This window comes from Tinamus guttatus, unplaced genomic scaffold (genome assembly GCF_059628265.1).
Source record: "Tinamus guttatus ecotype Peru unplaced genomic scaffold, ASM5962826v1 Tinamus_guttatus_pri_ptg000060l, whole genome shotgun sequence".
Lineage (NCBI taxonomy): Eukaryota > Metazoa > Chordata > Aves > Tinamiformes > Tinamidae > Tinamus > Tinamus guttatus.
The window spans coordinates 4071195-4092346 of NW_028288594.1; the positions used below are offsets into that span (position 1 = coordinate 4071195).

General features: G+C 37.0%; 1 protein-coding gene across 4 annotated transcripts in view; it reads left to right on the plus strand.

Annotated features, from left to right (window-relative positions):
- The window catches only part of RBMS1 (RNA binding motif single stranded interacting protein 1), a 138346-nt gene that overhangs the window by 100317 nt on the left and 16877 nt on the right, over positions 1–21152 (plus strand). For all 4 annotated transcript variants that reach the window (XM_088519488.1, XM_088519487.1, XM_088519489.1 and 1 more), the window contains exons 5-6: positions 11890–12047; positions 15251–15330. In XM_088519488.1, the coding sequence (XP_088375614.1) occupies positions 11890–12047; positions 15251–15330 (238 nt within the window). The remainder of the gene's footprint in view (positions 1–11889; positions 12048–15250; positions 15331–21152) is intronic.

A 21152-nucleotide genomic window follows, 5' to 3' on the forward strand; every position in this document is an offset into this window, starting at 1 on the left:
TTACTATTGTTTACTATAAAGAAAATATTCTTTATAATATAGCATAATCTGTTGATTTAAGCATAATCTGTTCATATAATTGTGGTATCTTCTAAGGATTTTTTTAAATTTGAAAATTAGATTTAATTAAAAAACAATCCAGTAATTAAATAGTAATCTCGGAAACTTTTTTTTTTTTTTAATAAAGCACAGCCTGCAGCAGATTTAGAAAATCTTTTATAGTTATCCATTAGGTACAGATTTTTTTCATATGAGATATTTTCCACAGCTTCTCAGCTGAAGAGAACAGTTAAGCTAACAACATAAAATGTCTTTGGATGGGTTCCAGGGCAACAAAATGGAAACCATATGTTTCATACTTAATGCATGTTTCATTACAGCCATGACAAAAACATACATGCTTACTGGGAAACACTGGCTTTCTTTTTTAATATATGTCATATTTTATATAGTTTAATAAAGACCTTTCAATTTACTTTAGTTTTGAGATTTTATATAACTAATATATTTTAAAAAATAAATATTGTGTTTTATGAGAAGACATTCCTTCAAAGCAGGATTACTATTTTAACTTTTTAGGTAATTAAATAAAAAAATAGACCAGATTTTTCCAAGTCTCTATCCACCACCTTATGTATATGACATCTAAATAGGAGGCAAAAGAAGGGAGGCTGCAACTCATGTGCACTCATTTTACTAATGAACAAGTTTAGCTGTCTGATTTAATTGTCTTCTTGACTCCTGTAGACAGAAAAGCTCTAATACTTTTCTATATTAATCTAATAAATAGTTTCTTCGTATTTTTCCATAGTGTATTTTTCCAGGCCCTTTCCTCTACCAGTTAGTGGCAAAAAGAGGCCATAGATTATATTGCTCCTATTTCTTTCTCCTGGCGTTAATTTAAATATGTGCATCAGAATACTGGGTAGTTGTTATAGGTTTTCTACCAGTGTGTGTTCATCTGGCCTGGTGACTTGAGGGTACTCAGTAGATCTAAAATTTGCATTAGACTGAAACATGTTATTCTGCTTACCATGGTAGGAGTATTTGAATTATTTCCAAAAGAAAAGAATACCAAAGATTTCAGGAGTGACGGAGGCCAGGGTGCTTTGGTTTTTCTCTATCTGATTTGAGGCATGGAACTTTTTTCAGTGCTACTCTCCTTTTCTTTAAAATACCACATCTCCAGTTGAATGCTCCAAAATGAGAATCACAAGTCACTTCTTTTGGTAAGATTAGCCTCTTTGCACATAGGAATCTGTATAGAAGTCTGCCTGCATTTGTGTATTTACTACCTTTATCTTTTTGAACGTGACCATCTGTCTATAAAGCAGTCTTGTTACAGAGGAACTATTTAGTGTGATCTTAGCCTGAATTTCACACTGAAAGATTTGTAAGAGAGTTAGCTGTCTTGCTGATGGGTGCCCTTGTTGGCTAGTACAACTACGTCCCTCAAGGAGAAATACTAATTGGCTGGACCTGTTGTGGAAGATGGTGTTATGCCGCCTGTCTGTGTCTCACAGCAGTGTGACTCCAAAGTGTGCTCCTCCTTCTCCCACATCACTATGGCTGTCCCATAACCGGTAGCAGATGAAGTTGAGGGAAAAGTTTTGTAGTTGGAACTGTGCTCTAAATCTGACTGCCATAAACTAGTTTTTCTGTTGCCACACAAGAGCTTCACATAGGGCGATTAAGGAACTTTATCAAGATAATCAAAAAATCCTAGTCAGTAGAAATATTTCAATTAGACATAGTAAAGTTATTTATTTGATAGACATCAAATACTTGGCATTGTGCACTTTTCCATCCAACGGGTAAGATCTTTCAGTACTCAGCTGGCTGTTCGCAAGTTCATCCAACTCCAGAAAAAAACAGGCTTATCTGCTACGTTTCAGCTATTGTCAAGCGGACTGGGAAGGCCTGGGGCCTGAGACTGAGCTTTGGGCCACATCGTGGCCAGGCTGTTCCAGTTGGGGTCTTTGCAGAGAAGTGGCAACATCCTGAGGGCTGTCATGATGGTAGTGTCAGTTAAAGAGCCAAACACTGGACAATTGCTCAAGAAACGTTATGTCTTCAATTATCCTGCTCTTTCAGAAGTTTGAATTTGGAAAACTTTACTAAGATGATTGCTTCTGAAGCAACTTCAGAAGTTGTTGCTTTGTGCTGGTTAAGAGCATCTTCGGTTGACAGCTAAATTGAAATGCCCCTGCTGATGCTTGCTGTTCTGTCAGCTCATGCTGATGGAAACTTTACCAGCAGCCCTCAGCTCACTTCTGGTGGAGAGGGGAAGCTTTTTCACTGAAAAGTAAAAAGGAGATATTGGGCTATTGCCCATCTTCTCCATTTCCTTTGTGCATTTCCAGCATTTCGTCCTGTGAGGTGTATTTTCCAGAGCATTTATGTGGCTGTGGAAAGGAATGAGGAGATGCAGTGAGCTCTGTTGGTAACCGCTTTGTTTCAGGGTATGAAGTAGAGAAAGAACAAGTATTTGTTTTGTAAGAGTACTGTTACTTTAAAACTAGTTAATGGCAGTCTGAATGTTGAATTTTGGTGGTTTTTTTTATGTTAATTTTTTCTTGATGTTTCTCCATTTGATTATTTTATTGTCCTTTCTCTTAGAAAAGTGCTTTAATAATAACCTATTGATGAAAAGTTCAAAAACATGGTTTTGCAGAGCTATGCATTCCTAGATCAGATTAGTAGTGTTCTTACAAAGCTCTACTTGGCCTCATGCTAAACTTTGTCATTTCATTAGAGATGTACTTTGAATATCTCTGTTTCTATGGCTTGATGAGAAATGGGATGTAAGATTTGCTCAGTAGCTTTCCCTTACTAAGGAATGACAAAGAATAAAGATGCCTTTTTGATGCTTCTATAGCTGTTTAAATATTGCAGCTTTCTGGCTCAATGGAGTTTAGGCACAAGGTGACTCTCAAGAGGTTATGGTATTGCTTAAATTTTGTAGAAAATGGTAGATTTGTAGAGTTTTTTAGAAACCATATTTTAAGATGAGACCATTAAAATAAAAAGTCATTGTTTTGTAGGTTGTAAATATTTTGTAGAAACAGTACTTTAAGACCATTAAAATAACAAATCATATTTTAAATAGCAGTGAGGAAAGATTTGGTGCCTGGAAACCTTTGCCTGAATCCCAGCTCATTATAATTCTGGGATATAGGGCTAAAAAAACATATAGCAGGATATGAAATACTGTTTTCTCAATGTTTATTGAGCTTAAATTTTGTCATACCTTACATTGTTTCTTAAATAAAATGAATTTCTGTAGGAGCAGTATGGTCAATAAAAAAATACTTTTTATCTCTGTTACAAAAGTTGTCATTTCTGTTGTCAGGATGGTTTTTTATTGTCTGAGTGATTTCTCTCTCCTTCACCCACCCAAAGGTAAAATTGCTGTGATAGCTGTGATTCAACACTGTTCAGCACAGATAAATGTCTGACTGTCTGAAGCCAGTTTCATACAGGAAATCTGCTGTATATTGGCATTTTGAATGGGGATCTTAAAAAACTGAGACTCTCTAAGGGGCATATAAGAGATGGTAAAGCTTGAATGCTATGGTGATACGAGTAGCTTAAATCCTCCTAAGTTTTTGACATTGATTTTAATATGAGAAGTTTGAGTTGATGTTCAGATAAAATTCTCTTTTTGAATGGTACTGGTCTGTTGTTTTCTCACTGCTCCAGAAGTAGCTTTTTCAGATGACTGTAAAACTGGGTTTAATTCTTACTCCTCTGTGTAAACTGATATGTAAATAGAAAAGGTAAAAAAAAAAAAAAAAAAAAAAAGCCGCATAAGAATATCTCTTTTCATCCTTCTATCTGGCAAATTTAAACCAAGAGAAGTATGATTGTAAATAAAGCAAAGTAGAGAATATCTATATGGTGTCTTCCTGCCAGGTAGAGATATCTAAGTCAGACTACCTGGCTGAGCTCAGAGCTGGCTGAGTGCTGTTTAACTCGGTCTTCTTGGCATGGTGGTGACAGCTGTATAGGCCTGTTAGCCAGCTCATGGCAGCAAGTATACAGATTTCTAAGGTAATACAGTGAAAGGCTTATAGATTTTACAACTGTCCTGCATACTGAGTTACTCCTTTTTGTAAAGATCTTGTAGTGCGCTTTGGGCATCCCAAGAAAGGCCATGTTGAGCACACGTCCAGTGCTCTCACAAGTGTATTTCAGTCCCAGCTTTAAAACTGGCAGGGTGCCCTCATTTTAAAGTGACTTAACACCCAAATCCAATGCAATTGCAGAAGGCTCAATGAGCCTGATCCTCCAGCTTTTATGTTTTTGAAGACTTTGGCTTCTTTCCCAACTCCTCCTCTGCTCCTCCTTTCTCTGTTCGTGATTTTTTTTTTTATTTCTAGTCTAGGCACCACTTAACTATGCTGTAAGTTTGTCAGTGACAGACCATTTACAGTTTAAACAAATGATATTCATTCTTTTACCATTTGCGTTGCCTTTTTATTTCTTTTTTTTTTTTCTCCATGAAAACTTTAGTAAATGTATGCTATTTATAATAGAACCCATAAAAATAATTCCCTGCCTTGGAGATCTGTGGACATTATTTTGAGCCAAGGAATGTTGTTCTATGTACCAGTGTGCATTTTTGGGGGAAGACTCATTGTTTATCTGTTCAAAGATTTTTCCACAGTAGCACTTTGTTCTTTAGGACTTAGGACATAATATTCACAGTACTTTTCTCCCTTTCAAAATAGTCATCTACTTGGGCTGTAGCAATTAAATATATTCCTACTTCTTGTGCTGAATCTTATATTAACAATTCACAAAATATTTTCACCACCTTCAGGCTTGTGCACAAAATTATGAATGTCTTTAGAACTGTTTCTCATGCAAGTTGCATCAAGGGATGTTTGTGATAACACTGCAAAGTGCGTTTTACCAACCTACAACGATTACTCCCCAATTCAGACTGAGTTCTGGAGCAATCTATTGGCTTCCAAAGCTGTAGATCAACTATTAAACTTATTAACTTTATTTTAAATATTAGACTCTTGTTTGGGTTCAGAAAGATTGATCCTCTAGAATCAGAAATGTTTTAAACTTGCATTCTTTATATGTTACTGATGGTTGGGAAGGCAGAACTGTGAAGCACTCCCATTATCTTTCCAGTTAAGTCCATTGCAGGAGCATTTTTCATATTCTAAAGTTATTATAGACAACCCTTTTCTTCAAATGTATTTGGGAGAGATGAACTGTCGCACTATGACACAAGTCTGAATTGCATGGGAGGGAAGTTTTTTTGGGGAGGGGAAGGTCTACAACTTAGCAGAAGTCAGGGCTGTTCCATCTCTTTTAAACATAAGGTACTGAAGGCTGAAGAACATGACGAGGTTAGCAACTCTGAGAAACAGCTAACTTCTATGACTTTCAACAATGCATTGCTTTTTTACTTGTCTTCACTGTGGCAACCTCCTGGAGAATTAAACTAGATTTCATTCCTACAGAGTAAAGTAAGTAAATGATTTTAGGTTACCATGGTAGCTAGCACACTTAATCTAACTAGAGAAGGTAGGCATATTGCAATATTTTTTTATTCTGCATCTGGGCTTCTGAATGCCAAAGAACAGATGATAGGCAAACAGGAGTTAACTCAAACAATTTTTTTTTTTTGCAGCAGTTTTTAGAAACTATCTTGAAAGTTTTCTTTTTTACCCAGTTTGTGGTTCTTTTTGTAGTTAATAGCATTAAGTGTTTTGATACAACTGTGGTAAAATATTTTAAAAAGTTAATCATTTTTCCTTCATTTTCATACATACTTTTTAATTAGCTATAACAAAGCTAGAAGATGGTTATTTTAAAACTGCATGTTGCAGATCATTGCAGTAGTGCATACTGCTGCAAAACCAAGTTCTTAGAATTCGTTATACAATAAATTGAAGGTAAGCCAAACTTTGCTTACCTGAGGGCTAAATGACCATTTTTGCAGGAATTACATTTGCATAAAATAAGACAGTTAACAACCACTTCCCTTGTGTACACAGCTTCAGCCCACAGAAGTCTTATCTCAGTTGCTAAGCAATGCTGTGGCTTTCCAGGCAAGGGTAGCATGCCCTATTATGCCTTGGTGTGAACTCTGCATTTTCTCTTGAAAATGGTGTCACCTGTGGACAACATTACAACTCCACAGCTGCACTTCTGGGCCCTCGTAGTAACGAGCAGGTGAGAATGCCAAGGAATAAAAGAAGGGTGTGATTGCATTGATACTCCGATTGCCAACTTGAACATCATGCTTATTTTAGTTAAATCTTTTTATATGGTTTACAATTCCTTTTAAATGATTCTTAGTCTTCTTTATAATACAGATGAGCCTAAGAAAATGAATTAAAATGTTTAGCTTATTAATCATATATGGTATTTTGAGGCTTCTGGCAACAAGTGGTGATTATGGTAGTGATTTTTCCACTGAATTGCTTTGTTAACAACCCCTGGTCAGCCAGTCTTAAACTGTGGCTAAAACAGCCATATTTCAGGGAGACACTATTTTAAAATAGTGTCTATATGAAAGCAGACAAGCATTTAATTCCATCCCTATCAGCCAGAGGATCTTCCATGCTGTGAGCAGTGCCTCATCACATGTTTCTGAATGGCTATCTGTTAACTGTGACCTTCTACAGAGCAAGAGAAAACAGATGTCTTATCATTTTGCCAAGTTTCTTGCTTGAATTTTAGGAACGGTTCCACACGCACAGGGAGGTTTCTGTTAATTTCTTTCAGATGCTGGTAGAGCATTTCATGTTACGTAGGACTCCCGATTGCCACTTTTCCACTGAAATGAATGTTACCAATTGATTATTCGTATCCCTTTTAGGGGAAATATTGCATCTTCTATTCAGATTATTAAGTTAGTGATGTCAGCACTTTTAAGGAACAGGAAGTGCAATAACATGAGGGAGCGCTGCTCTGAACGGCTCTTTTATTGTGTCCAGGTGGAGAAGTTCTGGACAAGCAAAGAAAGGTGTTTGGTGAGAAAAGACGAAGAGAAAATTGCTCACATGAATTGCTAAAACTAAGACTTCCTCGTTGCCTCAGTAGTACAAATACTTACTTTAGCCCAAAAATTCCCTGATATTTGCCCATAACCTGCAAAGTCCTGAGCACTTCCAGCATCTGCTGAAGGTCATGGAAACTGAGGAGATCCTAGATGCAAAGATAATATGCAGGCTCTCAAATTAAACAGTTTTCCCAGATTAGTTAGATGAGAAACAAAACAAACAAAAAAAGGTTGGGGGGAGGGGAGGGAAGAAATGTCAGTAGTTCAATAATCTAAATTTTCTTTTTCTTTTTCTTTTTTAGCCTGAATCTTTCCACTGACTTTAGTTTTTTGGATTTTTTTAAATTATTCCCATAAAATGATCCAAATAATTTAAAGGAATTTAGGATTTCTTAAATAAAATTTAAGAACACTCTATATGAGCAGTTTAATTGAACAGTTTACATGGGTTCATGGGATTTTAAACACAGAAAAATCTACCGTGGAGTGCATTTAGAATTTTTACAATCTTACAGGCAAGTTGTTCATGTTGGGAGATATTTTTGATACAGTCTCACTCACTTGCTTTATTACAAAATAGAAACTTATATCAAAGGAATTAATTTTCCCTTCTGAAACAGAGCTGCAATAATTATGCAAACCAAACTATGAGGAGATTGCTCTCAGTAAGGAAGGAAGTCACAGAAGTTAATGTATTAAATTGCTGTTTGCCAGAGAGAGGAATAGGGACAAATTGAAAAGTTTCTTTTTCCTAACTTCCTGAATTTTTAACTGTTCAGCCATTTTCAGTGCCAAAACTTTACATAAAAGCAAACATCTGTTTGTACAGTGCCTTTTGTGCAAGACAGGACAAAGATGGACGGGGAGTCCTAACTGTGATTGCCATTTGGAAGTCAGCTTGGAAATCTAGTGTGTTCCAAGAAGAAGTAAATTACTTGCATGTTAGAATCTTAGAATCTCTCAGAGCCTACCCAAATCACTGCTTTAAGGATTAATAATCTAATGGAGATGATAGAGGCTGCCTGATGTCATAAGTAATAAAGGAGCAGGCAAGGGGATGTTTTGCCTGTTTTACTAGGCATTTTTTTTCCACTGCCAAACTCTCTAAAATTCCAAGTATGTGCTAGTTTTGTCTTTATTGGGCAATAGGTGTACTCTACTAACAACATTATCTTAGCATTGTAAAGCAACTAACTTGGGAAACAGAAGTAGTCTTTTTTTTTCCTACAAAATGAAGAAATGATTAAATTAATCTATCCTGATCTGTTTCTTCTTATGGTTGAGCTGCTGCCAGTGCCCAAGGGTTTGGGGCACTACCTAAACATCTGCAGTGTAGATATAATCTTTGCATGCTTTGGAATGTGTTTGTTGGCATCTAAACTATTTTGTTCTGGGAGAATTACAAAGGAATGAAATCTCAACAAGCATTCCCGAAATTGCCAGTGGTAACCTGATCCTTTGCCCTTCTTTTTGCCCTTCCTCTCCTATTATCTCTCTTTACTATTCCTATACCTATCCCTCTATTTACTGCTTCTGGCTATAGATGTATGCAGAAATAACTTCAAGTTCCCTATTTCCACTGTGGTCCGTATTTTCTGTTGAAAATTTCTGTCAAAAGCAGAAATAACTGAATTCCTGGGAGTATTCTGGTCGTAATACGCTGCCATAGAGAAAGTGTCAAGAAAGCAGGGGCCAGAGCTAAATCCTGTCCGGTCACCCATTCAGCACTCGCCTGACGGAAATCCAATCGAGTTACTAATGCAAAGTAACGATTGTATCATGGGAAACAATCCTCAAATTTCTCTTTCACAATGTATTTTCTGTTCAGAAAAGCAATTTCCTTAAAGAGAGCAATTTCCTCAGATGCTGTTGTCTCTCATTTTTTTCCTTCCCCCGTTCCCAAAGGAACTTCCAAATTGGCTAGTGCTAATGTTGCTGATACTCTAAAGACTTGAGCTTTGCTGTCTCTTTTTCTGATAACATGAATTTGTGGCTTCTCTCTTGAGAGGTGGTAGGCACAAGAATTATGTTCCTCAGAGAGTATGGAGGAAAACCTTTGTGTCTCATAGTGAATCCCAATCAACTTTTCCATCCCTTTCTGCTATGAAGACCTGTGGTCTCCTGTCCCAAATACACCTCATGTATAATGGGAATGTGGTAGTGCCACAGGTTGGAACAGAAACCCCAGACAAGGGAAATCTGATCTCCACGGTTATCCAAATAAAGTTTCCTCCCTTGCTATTCTGCATCTAAAGTGAATTTCTTTTCCTTGTTTCTGCATGTAAGCTTTTCTTTTTTGCATGTAAATTCATTTTTTATTGGTGTGAACAGGATGTCATTTATTTTTTTCATCTTTCCAAACCTTGTCAGGCTTTCTTAATGAGAACATTTTAAAAATACAATTTAGGCTTCATATTATTATAGAATAAAAATATTAGCAAAGTAGATTAAAATATTGTAAGGGCCTAGTTACCTACTTGCATGCTGCTTTTTAGTTTTCTTGGAGAAATCTTAGCATACTTGTGTGCAGTATATTTTACAGTTTTTGATAAAATTTAAAAAATACTAAATTTTTAAAGTCTGCTTTAAATTTCAGAAAAATAAGTTTAAAATGTATAGCTAGAAATGTAATTTTGTGATGTGCCCTTATCTAAAATTACCAGTAAAACTTTTGCTGATAACATTAAAAAAAGAAACCAAGCCTACATATCTAAAGATACCAAATGGAATTGTCAAACATAATCTAAGTAACAAATCAATTCTAAAAACATTAAAGCTGTTTTATTTTCCTCAGATTCCTAGCTAAGAAAATATGAACTGTATGTCAAAAATGTAGTTATTGTAACATAGAGCCTTTACTCTCATGGATTAACACTCTCCAGCAAGGAGTGTTGAATCTGGGCTCTCAGTGAAGCTATTTTCTCATCTTATTTTTCTGCTTATTTTTTCTAATTTGAAGGAGAAATTAGATGTTCTAAGATAACTGAAAGCCCAAACTTCTCTGTGCATTGTGTGGATTCAGTATTGGGGAGGATTTTTTAAAATTTTATTTATTGTTTTTCCTAAAACTGTATTTTCTTCATGTTGCGCTCTGATTGGCCTCACATTGGGTAACTGTGTAGGAAAATGTGCAGCAGTCAGACACCATTGCTAAGGAACTTGAAAGGGCCTGAGCAGGACCGCACCTGGGGAAAGGTTGTGTTTCCCAAGGTGTAGGGGAATGGAGTGTGGCTAGCAGTTACCACTGTATCAGTGGCATTGTGTGCACATGAAGAACGGGTTGCTGAGAATGTTTCCCTTTTATACTGAATATACTATATCCTTTGATATTGAAATTTCTTAAAAAAAAAAAAAAAGACAGGAAACTTCAAGACATCAGCCCTTTCTAGCTGCATGTGAGACTGTGAAAAAGCAAATAGGGAAGAGCCTTAAGCACACACAAAATACAATTTACTTGAATGTTTTTGGCTTCAGTCTCTTTGGGAATGTGAGAATTTCATCCTGTGCCTAAGGGAGCCCCCTTGCTGCTAGCAAAAACCAGCAACAACCAGAAGGTGATATCTAGGATAGAAAATTATAGAATTGCACAATATGCTACAGAAGATACTGGGATATTATTAATATAAGAGTAATTTAAGGACAAATTGATGTCTAATTTGCATAAAAGAATATCACCAGTTATATAGCTGTAATCTCTTTAATGTATGCTTTGATCCCAGTGGAAAGGGTTGTGGTTTGTATTTGTTTTCTGAATAAAGTTAGCCCTCTTGTGCGGAAAGAAAATATACTGAGGACTATGCCAACAAAATTTGACTTGTTTCAGTACATAACATGAGAAAAGTTTTCCTCTAGAGTTTAGTGCATCCTGCAGAGACTTAGATCTATACAGGGTCTATGCTGATAGTCATCAGTATTTTGCACAATGATAGGGCCAAGCTGGATAATTTTTGTAGTTTAAGATGTATCAACAGAGAATATAGTTAACAATTAGCAGGAGAAGAGAGGTGTCTGCGGTGCATCCCAAATTAGAGCTGGAGAATCCAGAGAAAAACACTGGAAATGACTAATCTCAACAGAAGCATTTCCTGGGTCAAGGATGGGGTTTCTTGTTAAATACACGGATCACAAAAAAATGCCTAGATATATGGTTAGAGGAATTACAAAGGTTTTGCTACATTTGTCTCAGCATCTAATAAGATCACTCATCTGCTGGCTCTGTTCCTTTGTGTTTTTGTCTGTTACTAGCGAAAGTTTTTGGAAGGTTTTTGTTTTGTCTCAATACGTTCTATAAAAGTTGGATGAAAATCAAAAATATTCATGTGTAGGAGAAGAAATGGTGTCCCACATACTTTTGCCTATTCTTCTATATCAACCTATTCTTATGGTAATATTTTGGCAATGTACATACTTTTAAATGCATTTTCTCCTTTTTCCCTATTATTTTCATATTTGCATTCCAGTTTTTTCTCTAATTTACATCCATCTTTTCTTTTAGCTCTTTTTCTATCAGTGTTATGTTTGCAGCCTGTTAAGTTCTTTCCTTTGTGTTGCTTTTCTTCTTTTCAGGAAAAAAAAACAAGGCATAAAGTTGTAGTATATAAGTTGGTTAAATATTCCTGATTTTCTCCACTTAATGTAATTGGTCAGAGTGTATAAGGAAGAGGAGAACTTCTGCTTGGAAGGCTGTGAACGACGACAGAAGATGGAGACTGCTAATAGTAGGGAATCGCAGCCCCTTAGAAAGGGGTCTGGGAAGTCAAAATGCAGGAGTTGTGTAATGCTTGCTTTCCTTTGTGCTCAAAATGCCTTTCCAATATATAAAGCTGAAACAATAACAGTTGTTTTTAATTCTGTTTCAGCAACAAGAGCAAGACCCAACTAACTTATACATTTCCAATTTGCCACTTTCAATGGATGAGCAGGAGCTCGAGAACATGCTTAAACCGTTTGGGCAGGTTATATCTACGAGGATACTGCGTGATTCAAGTGGGACAAGCCGTGGAGTTGGCTTTGCAAGGTACTTCAGTGTCATTAGCCATGCTGTTTTTTTCCACTTTTTAATAGAAGAATGTGCTCTTTATTAAAACAGAAAAATAAACAACAAAAAAAACTTACCAAGAATTTCATCCAGAAATTATAGAAAGTGACCAATATTTTAAAGAAAAAGGGATCTAAATAGAGATACCAGCAGGGCTTTGTTAATTTGTCCTTTACTGAAGTTAATATGGCTGTGTCCCAGCTGACTTATATGGCTAAATCTGAATTTATTACTCTTATTGAAAAACCATCTAGGTTAAGAGTTCTCTCTCCACAGCTTCCCCTACTTCATTGTATTTCTCTTTTCTCCTCTGTCCCTGAATGAGTAGGCAAGAGTCATGCAGGGCTTCATCATGGTCTAAATCTGTAGCTGGGATTCAAGCCCATCGCCCATGCCACCAGTTAAGGCTGGGTTAACTGATTTTTATTTTTTGCTAAATGTGTACAATGCACATGGGGGAATTAACTTTCCCAAGGAGAGGAAGAAACATCTGCTGTGGCATTTCTGGCTTTTGAGGCTTGAATTGCAGACAGATGACCATAAGGAAGAACTTTTAATTTCCTTAGTTCTTCTAAGAAAATCAGCTCATCGTCACTCTTCAAACATAAGTCCTTTGAATTTTCTGGCCCATTAACATGTTGGCATTTGGGAATGAAAATATTTTTATTCATTCACAGTAAATCTCACCTTAAAATATTGTACAGCTCAGTCGAGTGTTTCTCCAAAATCAATGAAAAAGTGTCTTCCATAAACAAATAGACATCTCCCAAATACACTATCCATGCAAGTCTACCTATTCTCTAGTTAATATCAGCTTTGCTCTGGGGTTTCTTCACCAAAGGCTTTTTCTGCATATTTTTAATATTTTGTCATGTCTGATTAAGTCCTGTTTTAAACCTTGAATGGCACAATAATCAAATTTAGTTTGGATATTTCTAATATCAAAAATAGAGACATGCTTTGAGCAATTCAGATTTGAGATTCTCAAAAATATTTTATAGAATCTCTGCCAATGATCGAGTTCCAGTAATTTAGATACTCAGTCAATATGACTGTAGCTCTGTTTTTGCAAAAAAAAAAAAAAAAAAAAATCTAAAAATAGTGCACAAAGAAAAACTGAACAAATTATATCTCCCAATGAAGCCAAAAATTTTAGGGATTGATTTCACTGTGAGTTGGCTATGGGAAGTTCACAGGACTGCGATTTTTTTTTTTCCTCAAAATCATTTATTTGCTTGGGAGACAAAGAAACACAATAAAGGAATAAAATTAGAAGCAGTACGAAGATATGTCTTTAATTATTTAAGACTACAAAAGTAGTGAGCTTGATTTCTACCCAGATTTCTTCCTCTTCCATTTAAATAAATAATAAATGTTTGCAGTACTTTTGGTGAAAGGTTAATTTGGCATTTTTATTTCATTCATATACATGTAGTTTTTATTTTTATGTGACTATATGTACAAATATTTGAGTGTTAGCTCCTCAACTGTGCATATGTATTTGAATGACTTACAAAGTGAGTATATACCCACATGTTATATTTACTAATTTTGAAAAGGCTGCTGTTTTCACTCAAATGCAGCATTCACTTTTTGGTGCTAGGAAGGATAGAGTCCAGTAGCAACTGAGCCTAAAATTCTGTAGACATTACAAACTTACACACTCTCTCTCTCTCTCTCTTCCCCTTCTCTTCCCCCCACCTACTCCCAGACTTGCTTACTGACTCTTCCTGGAATGAGCAATTTTTAGGAAAGCTTTATTCCTGTTCGGCCCAGAGAGTTGATAAATTCTCTGTAAAAGCAAAAAAGATCAGTTTGTTGTATCCAGTCTTGAGTCTGTATCATACTACTATTCTTTTTAGAATAAGCTATTAATATGATACCTACTCCTGCTCTTCTGCAAGACAGATATTGGAACATTGTTGTATGAAAGTTAGTTAAGATCGTCCATGAAACATGCAGACATGAAATATAGATTTTCGTTTCTTGCCTTCAGGAGCATTTTATTAGGTTAATAAGGGGTAGTATATTTTATCAAGTCCAGTCTTGAGTCTGAGGCTATATTACATTATTTTGAGAGAAAGAGGAAAAAATAATTTCTTTGATTCAAATCCCACACGTCCCGGTCAGTCTGCCATTTTGCTGATTTAGCTTGCTGTCTGGGGCCTGTGCAGAAAAGCCCCTATCAGAATTAAAAAGTGCCAAGACTTGTTCCTTTTTAGAATAGCTTCTTTGCTGCTGAGCTCATTGGGTCTAATTTGTGGATCTGCATTATAGAAACTCATGAGCGCATGAAAAGAAAATCTGTGTTAGTGTTATCATTATAAAAACATCATTTTGCAGAGAGCTGTAAAATACAGATCTTTCAAAATAAGTTTTTTTGTTTTGTTTTTCTTCCGGTCAGGAGTTCCAGTTTAGTCTTAGCTGGAAGTTATTCTGTGGCACGGCAAGGATGCAGCCGTCGCCTGCGTAGCCACAGTCAGCTGAGGGTGGTAGTTGTTCACGCAGTTCAATAGTGCTTCACCTATCCATTAAGCCAAGTTTTGATAAGTGTACTAACCTGTCCAGGATGCTGGATAGGTTCTTGGAAGCCATCACAGCTACTCAGTTAGCAACTGCTGTTTAAAGTTAACGCAGAGATGATAAAATAAGGAACGGTTGCATCACTTAGCTGTGATATTTTAGTTGTGATTGTGTAAGATATAAATTAAAAGCTACAAAGGCAGTTTGGGTAGTCAGGCAGGTTTATGCTTCAGTTTATTGCTTTCATATCTTACAGATACTTCAGAATCCTCTATCAACTTGGCATTAGCATTTTTGCTATGTGTCACAGAAGCCAAGGATTGAATTATGAGTGACTATGTATCATTTTTTTCTGCTTTCTTCAGGACCGCATAGGACTTTGAAATACAGCTGTGCAAATTATCCTCTACCTAGTCTTTAAATAAATGAGTACTGTATTTGCAGATTGGTATTGACTTTGGCCTTGGATTGCGTAAAAAGTTCATGCAGTTTAATTTTGCTTTTTTGAAGTTGTGTGTTCTTAAAAACATCTATTGCTTGCACAAGGAAAAGCAAGGTGCAAAGGTGAAGAAATATAAAGCAAGAAATGTGCTAAAAAATTGTAAGCATGGAATCTAGATCAGCACTTAATATATGTAAATTATTCTTTATTTTCATAGGATGGAATCAACAGAGAAATGTGAAGCAGTGATTGCCCACTTTAATGGAAAATTCATAAAGACACCAGCAGGAGTTTCTGGTATGTTGTATATATTTGTAACAATGTGTGGATGGGTTACTGCCTATATATATAGTGAAAGCCTGTCATGCTGATTGTTGTGCCTGACTTCTCATTCCAAGGTAGGTTTATTAAAATTGAGTTGTCATGTTGGATGATAGTAACACTTGCTCCTTTGGAATACAGTATATTGTTTTCCAACAGTGAATCTTTTCTAGGACTCTAGTGCTATTCTCCTCTAGGAAATGGACAAGCAGTTCACCCAGAATCACAGATTGGTTAAGGTTGGAAGGGACCTTTGAGATCATCTAGTCTGACCCCCCTGCACAAGTTCAGCTGCTTTAAGACAGCTATGCACAAATGTACATCACACATAATCCCAGTTGAAGTCAGGAGACAAGTATTTGTTGAATATGCATCAGAACAGAATTTGGCTGATTGTCCACAGACAACTCTCTTTAAAAAAAAAAAAAAAAAAAGTGGAAAATAAAAGACACTTTTGCCATCTACTGATTATTTTTCCAGTATCCTTTTGAAAATGGCAAATTAGATTCTGCGGCAGCCTTTATGTCAGACCTTTTGTTCTTTGGGATATTTTGCTCTCATGACTAAATAGACTTTGAGGTTCTTTGGGAAGATGAAAAGAGATAGATAAAGAATGCTGATTCTAGAAATGTGCTAGGCAAAAGAAAGAGACACTTCATAGTGCAATTTTGTCACTGCACCACCTCCTTATCAGTTTGCCCATTTTGTCAGCACTATTCTTAAGAGACAAAAAGCATGTCCTAGAAACCCTCAAAAGTCAGGAAAAGAAATTCAGAGCAGCAGAGTAAAATAGAGAATAGAAAGGATAGCAAACAAGCGAAGAATACATGCCAACGAATCCAGGCCTCTTTTGGTAACTATTAAGAATCTCAAGTGGGAATTTTGCAGTGTACATAATTGATGTGTTTACTGAAGCCATCTTTATCCCACTGGTGACACGTTCTCCGTAGTCAGATCCCCGACCCAAAAAACGTAGGAAAAGAAAAGCAGCAATCAGCAGGCAGAAAAGAATGTAGCCCGTTTTGTTCAAACGGCATGCTGCCGTGTCCCTGGAAGGCCGCTCCGGGCTGCGGCAGGGATCGAAGGCAGCTTCAGAGCGCAGGAAACCACTCCCTTCACCCGCGCTAATCTAACACAGGGCTTTGACTTCCTTGGCTCTTGCAGTTCCCTTGAACTGGGATGGATTGCTGAGACTGTGATTATTTAGTTAAAACTTTGAATGTTATAGATAGAGACTGTGGCATTTATTTTCCTATTTCATGTATTTAGCAATCTCTGTTTTTATGAGATGGAAAATCCCTTTAGGGGTAAGGAGATCATGGAATGATTTCCACTGAATGCTGCTTGTGCTGTGATCCACCCTTGGTGATTATTTTTTAGTGTTTTTATGCCCTAGACATAATTGCAAGTAAAAAGTATGGGGAAACCAAGAGCCCAAATTAACATATAGGGGTTCAAATTCAATTAGAGACAGTAAAAAAAAACTGTAACAGAAGCTCCTATTAATGTTTTTTTTACTAATTTGTGTTCCCACCTGTGCATTACCCCAGCCTCGGTGAGCAAGCTGCCAGGCGCGTCGTGGCTGCTCTTGCTCTGTCATTGATCGGCTGTTGCTGAGGCTGGTCTTACACCATTGTATTATCAGGTTCTAGCAGGTAAAAATAACAAATTGCTGTGCGGAATTACAAGAATAATTTCTGCAGAAAGTGTGCAGGAAAGAAACTAAAGTAAAAGTAATTTACCCAGAACTGGTGAATGTCCCAAAGGTGAAAATAAAGCAGGATGTCTGGGCGTAATCCTCCTCCCTGACTTTACCTTTTAATGCCTACCTACCCACGTCGAAGCAGTCATCTAGACTCTCTGTATAAAAAATGTAAAGACGCACACACCTCTGGCCACCAATGTATCTGCCGACAGCTGTCTTAGAAGGGGATGAATCATGTCTGAAGGTAGCTATCTCTCACCAGCGGTTACAGAGAGCGTCTAGATGAGTAGCTCAGAAACAGATAACCCTAAATGTCTGAAAGTCAGTTAAATGAGATGAGTCGCACCCTCCATGAGGCTAAAAAAACACCTCTGCATTATACTGTGCATTACACAAATGAGTGGGCGCATGGAGTTGTTGTGAGGAATGAGTTCATTAAAGACCCTTGGTTTTCTTGTATTGCTTACAGCCTGAGTTGTGCTTTGGAGAGCCCGGGCTGTGGACCTGCCTTGCCATGGTCTTTCTGGTGCTCGCGGGAATCACTCAGCCCAGAGCAGGCATGTTTCCAGCAACACAGCCTTGCAGGAGCCTACGGTTTGTGCATGATAAGACCCTGCAGGCTGCCAGGCGCTGGGGCAGAGGCATGAGGCAACTGCAATGTTAGGCTACCTGCATGCAGAAAGGGGAGGTAGTTGGAAAGCGCTTGCATAAACAAAGGCTGGGAGAATGTTTTGAAATAGATTAGCATCTTTTGGGGCTATAGAGGAGCAATTTCAAATACGTGCAAAGTAAAACCGTAGAAATGGAACTGTGCTTAAATCGAAACATTGTGTCCTAGAAACTTGGCTAAAATCAGCAAAGGGAGCTGGCTATGAAAACATTGTTATCAGGATGAGGAGGGTAGGAGAGAAGGGCTTGTAATGAAATAGGTGTGGGAGAAAGAACATCTGTTTAACAAAAACATGCTTTCGTAATGCAGCTTTGTTATTTTAACAAAGTTGGGATTTAAATGGAAGAAGGGGTTAAACAGAGTTATAGAAAACCCAGGTAAAACCTGGGAAGTGTGACAACAGAGAACAGTTCCCACATTCTAGGAACCTGGGAGGGCTAAGGCAGCACGCAGGATTCACAAATCTGCCAGTTGTTGAATTTTTGAGTAACGGATGGCTTGCCCTGAGTGTTGATGAAACTGAACCCAGATGTGCCAAGCTACTCGGACTTTATTTCCACACTCCATATTAGCCTAATGAAAAATATATTCAAAAATTAATGGGTCCTTGTTTGTTTTCAATCTGCAAAAAGAAGGTTAGCTCGGAGAGCAATACCAAACCCTCTGCAACTTAGTGTAATCCTGAAACTTGTAGGAACAGTATATTAGTTTCACTGTTTGTTCTAGTCCTGGGTTTTGTGTTTTGTTATGGAAGTTATTTTAATGCTGATTTTGTTATGTGGAATACAACATTTTGTTTGTTTCTCTCAAAACTTTGATTTTTGTATTTCCTACCCTTTTTAGCTGCATGGTTTTTAATAATAGTAATATTAATAATTATAAAATAATAATAATGCATTACTTTTATAATCTTGAAATAACATTTGCATTTAGTTTCGCTTTTCTCTTTGAAAAACTATTGTCTTTACTGAATAGGTTGATATTTAAAGCTTTTCAATTGTCTTGTGAAATATGAACCTCATGAGGTGAATTGGAGGAAGCAGAGGCTGGTGTAAGGAGCCAGTACATGGAGCATGGGCAGTGAGGACAAAAGAGTATACTTAGGCTCCCTCCCATTAAAAATTCATGTCATGTTCACTATGATTATATTTTGGGTTGGACTCGTAGCAATTGTGTAAATGACTTGCTGGGTAAAGTCATGAAAGGCATCTTCCTCCCTATCACAGTTATTTGTGGCTACATGATAATACATGAGAATAATTACATAAACAATTAATGTGTAAGGAAATTTAAAAAGTAACAAGGAGAAAAAATGAGAAAAAGAAGAACATAAAGAAATTGAAGTGGCATTAGCAATTGTACTGTAGAATATATGAGGACTCTCCAAGATTTTGGGGAGCAAAAAGCCCCAATGTGTGGGAAAAATAAGGGTATTTGTCTTGCAGCATTTTACCTTTAAAATAAATGATATAGAAGTTACAAAGCTATGAAAGCTTTTATGCCTGTTATAAAAGTTTTATGGATTCTGTCATACTTAGTTTAGTGAAAAATAACTTCTGTGGTTTTTTCATTTCAATAGGTGCAAAGTAGAGAGCATTTTGGCTGAGCATCCTGTAGCCTTTTTACTTTTGCTGTAATACTTGTGGGTTATGGTGATGACCCAATAGTGGTAGTTTATACATGACTCACCCTTCTCTTCCCACTTGCAGCAAAGACTGATCACTGATTCTGTTTCTGTGAAGAAACTAAAGGCCCTTGTGAGAGCCATGCCCCTCTGCTCTGTAGATTAGAAAGAGGTACTAGCTGCAGTAGACACTGCTGGTTGAAATGATTCTTCTCTTGGACATCTACTACAGAAGAGGAATGAAAATGAAATAGCTATCCTGTGACTGTCGTTTCTGAGCCTGTGCTATCTGCTAACCTATAAAAAGGGTCCAGCACTACCGAACACTGTATAGTGAATTTAAACCTCTGGGCAGTGAGCTAGCTTCTCTTAGTCTTTTTCACAGACCCTTTAGAAATTAACCATGAACTACAGTTTGAAAACCTAAAGGGTACCAAGAGGTCAAAGTGTTTGTGTTAGTCCTTATTGCTTCATTGACGTCAGCAGAGCCAAGATTTTAACCATTAAATCAAAAATCTGAAGTTCCCAGTGCTTTAATTCTCAAGACTGCTCACAACTGCTGCTTATTTATAACGAGAAATGTTGGAACAGAAAAAATAATCCTCCTTTCAGCTACTTAAAGTGTACTCCTATGACACCCTTAAAATTATTAATGAAATGTAACCCTGAGCAATGCATTTAACTGAGGACTAGGATGGTGAGGAGAAATTATTTTGTTTCTCTTTAAACATGTATAACTACTGATACTTGAGATCTTGGGTTGCATAACTTCTTTAATCTGCAGAGCTTTTGGCAAAAGCTTCTAGCCATACAGGCTTGTTGGATCATTAAAGTGATGTTTTAATGTCACTTTCATCAGTACTGTATGCTTTGTCATTCAGAAATAGACAATGAAAATCACTAAAAGACGCAGTTTAGCTGAAAACTGATTAGAAGAATACTATTTTAAACAATTTTGTCATATGAATATATTAAAAGCAGAGACTATGAAACGTTGGTGAAATTAGCCACAGAGAGTCCAGAATCCAAACATTCAATCCAATACAGGAACATCAGTTTTGTTCTTGTATTTCACAGCATCATTCATTATGTATTTGGATAAACACAAGCAAACCAAGACTGAATCCTGCTGTACATGTGTGTACAATATGGGTGTGTGTGCCTACAGCAGGGAATTATTTACGTTCCTGTCAAAGCCTGTCGTTTTACTCTCTAGATTAACATCACATACATCTTTCTTCTGTTAAAACATTAGCTTTAGAGGAGGATGATCCAGAAAAAGTGGAGATGCTCAGCGCTTTACAGTCAAGTTTTAAAACACTGAATTGGTTGCAAGCCCCCGAAGGGAGCACAGATAGAGAACCTTGGTGGCAGTAGCTGGACAGACGTCTACATACCACTAAGGGGTTTTGTTGGTTTGCGTTAAACGTCAGTAGAGTGGGCATTTTCAACATGTTGTCGTAGCTGTAGAAGTATAAAACCACTGTGAAATGTAGCCTTTTAAATCAGTTGCGTTATTATTCTCTCCTAACTAGGGCTCAGGACTGCTGTACTGAGCCTCCCTCTGCCTCGTACATCCAGGCAAATCGTTGAGTGATTAATGGTCCCCTGCCTCACTGGGCCTGCACACGTCCAACAGTTCCACAATAAAAATGACTCTCCCTTCCTTCCTGGACCATAAAAAAAGATTCCTTGGCTGGTCTGTAGGATTTGTTGAGTTTTTGTTTGTTTGTTTTTTATCTATCCAACATATACATTTGTATATGCAAGACAGAAATAAGTAGTTGTGGAAAAAGATG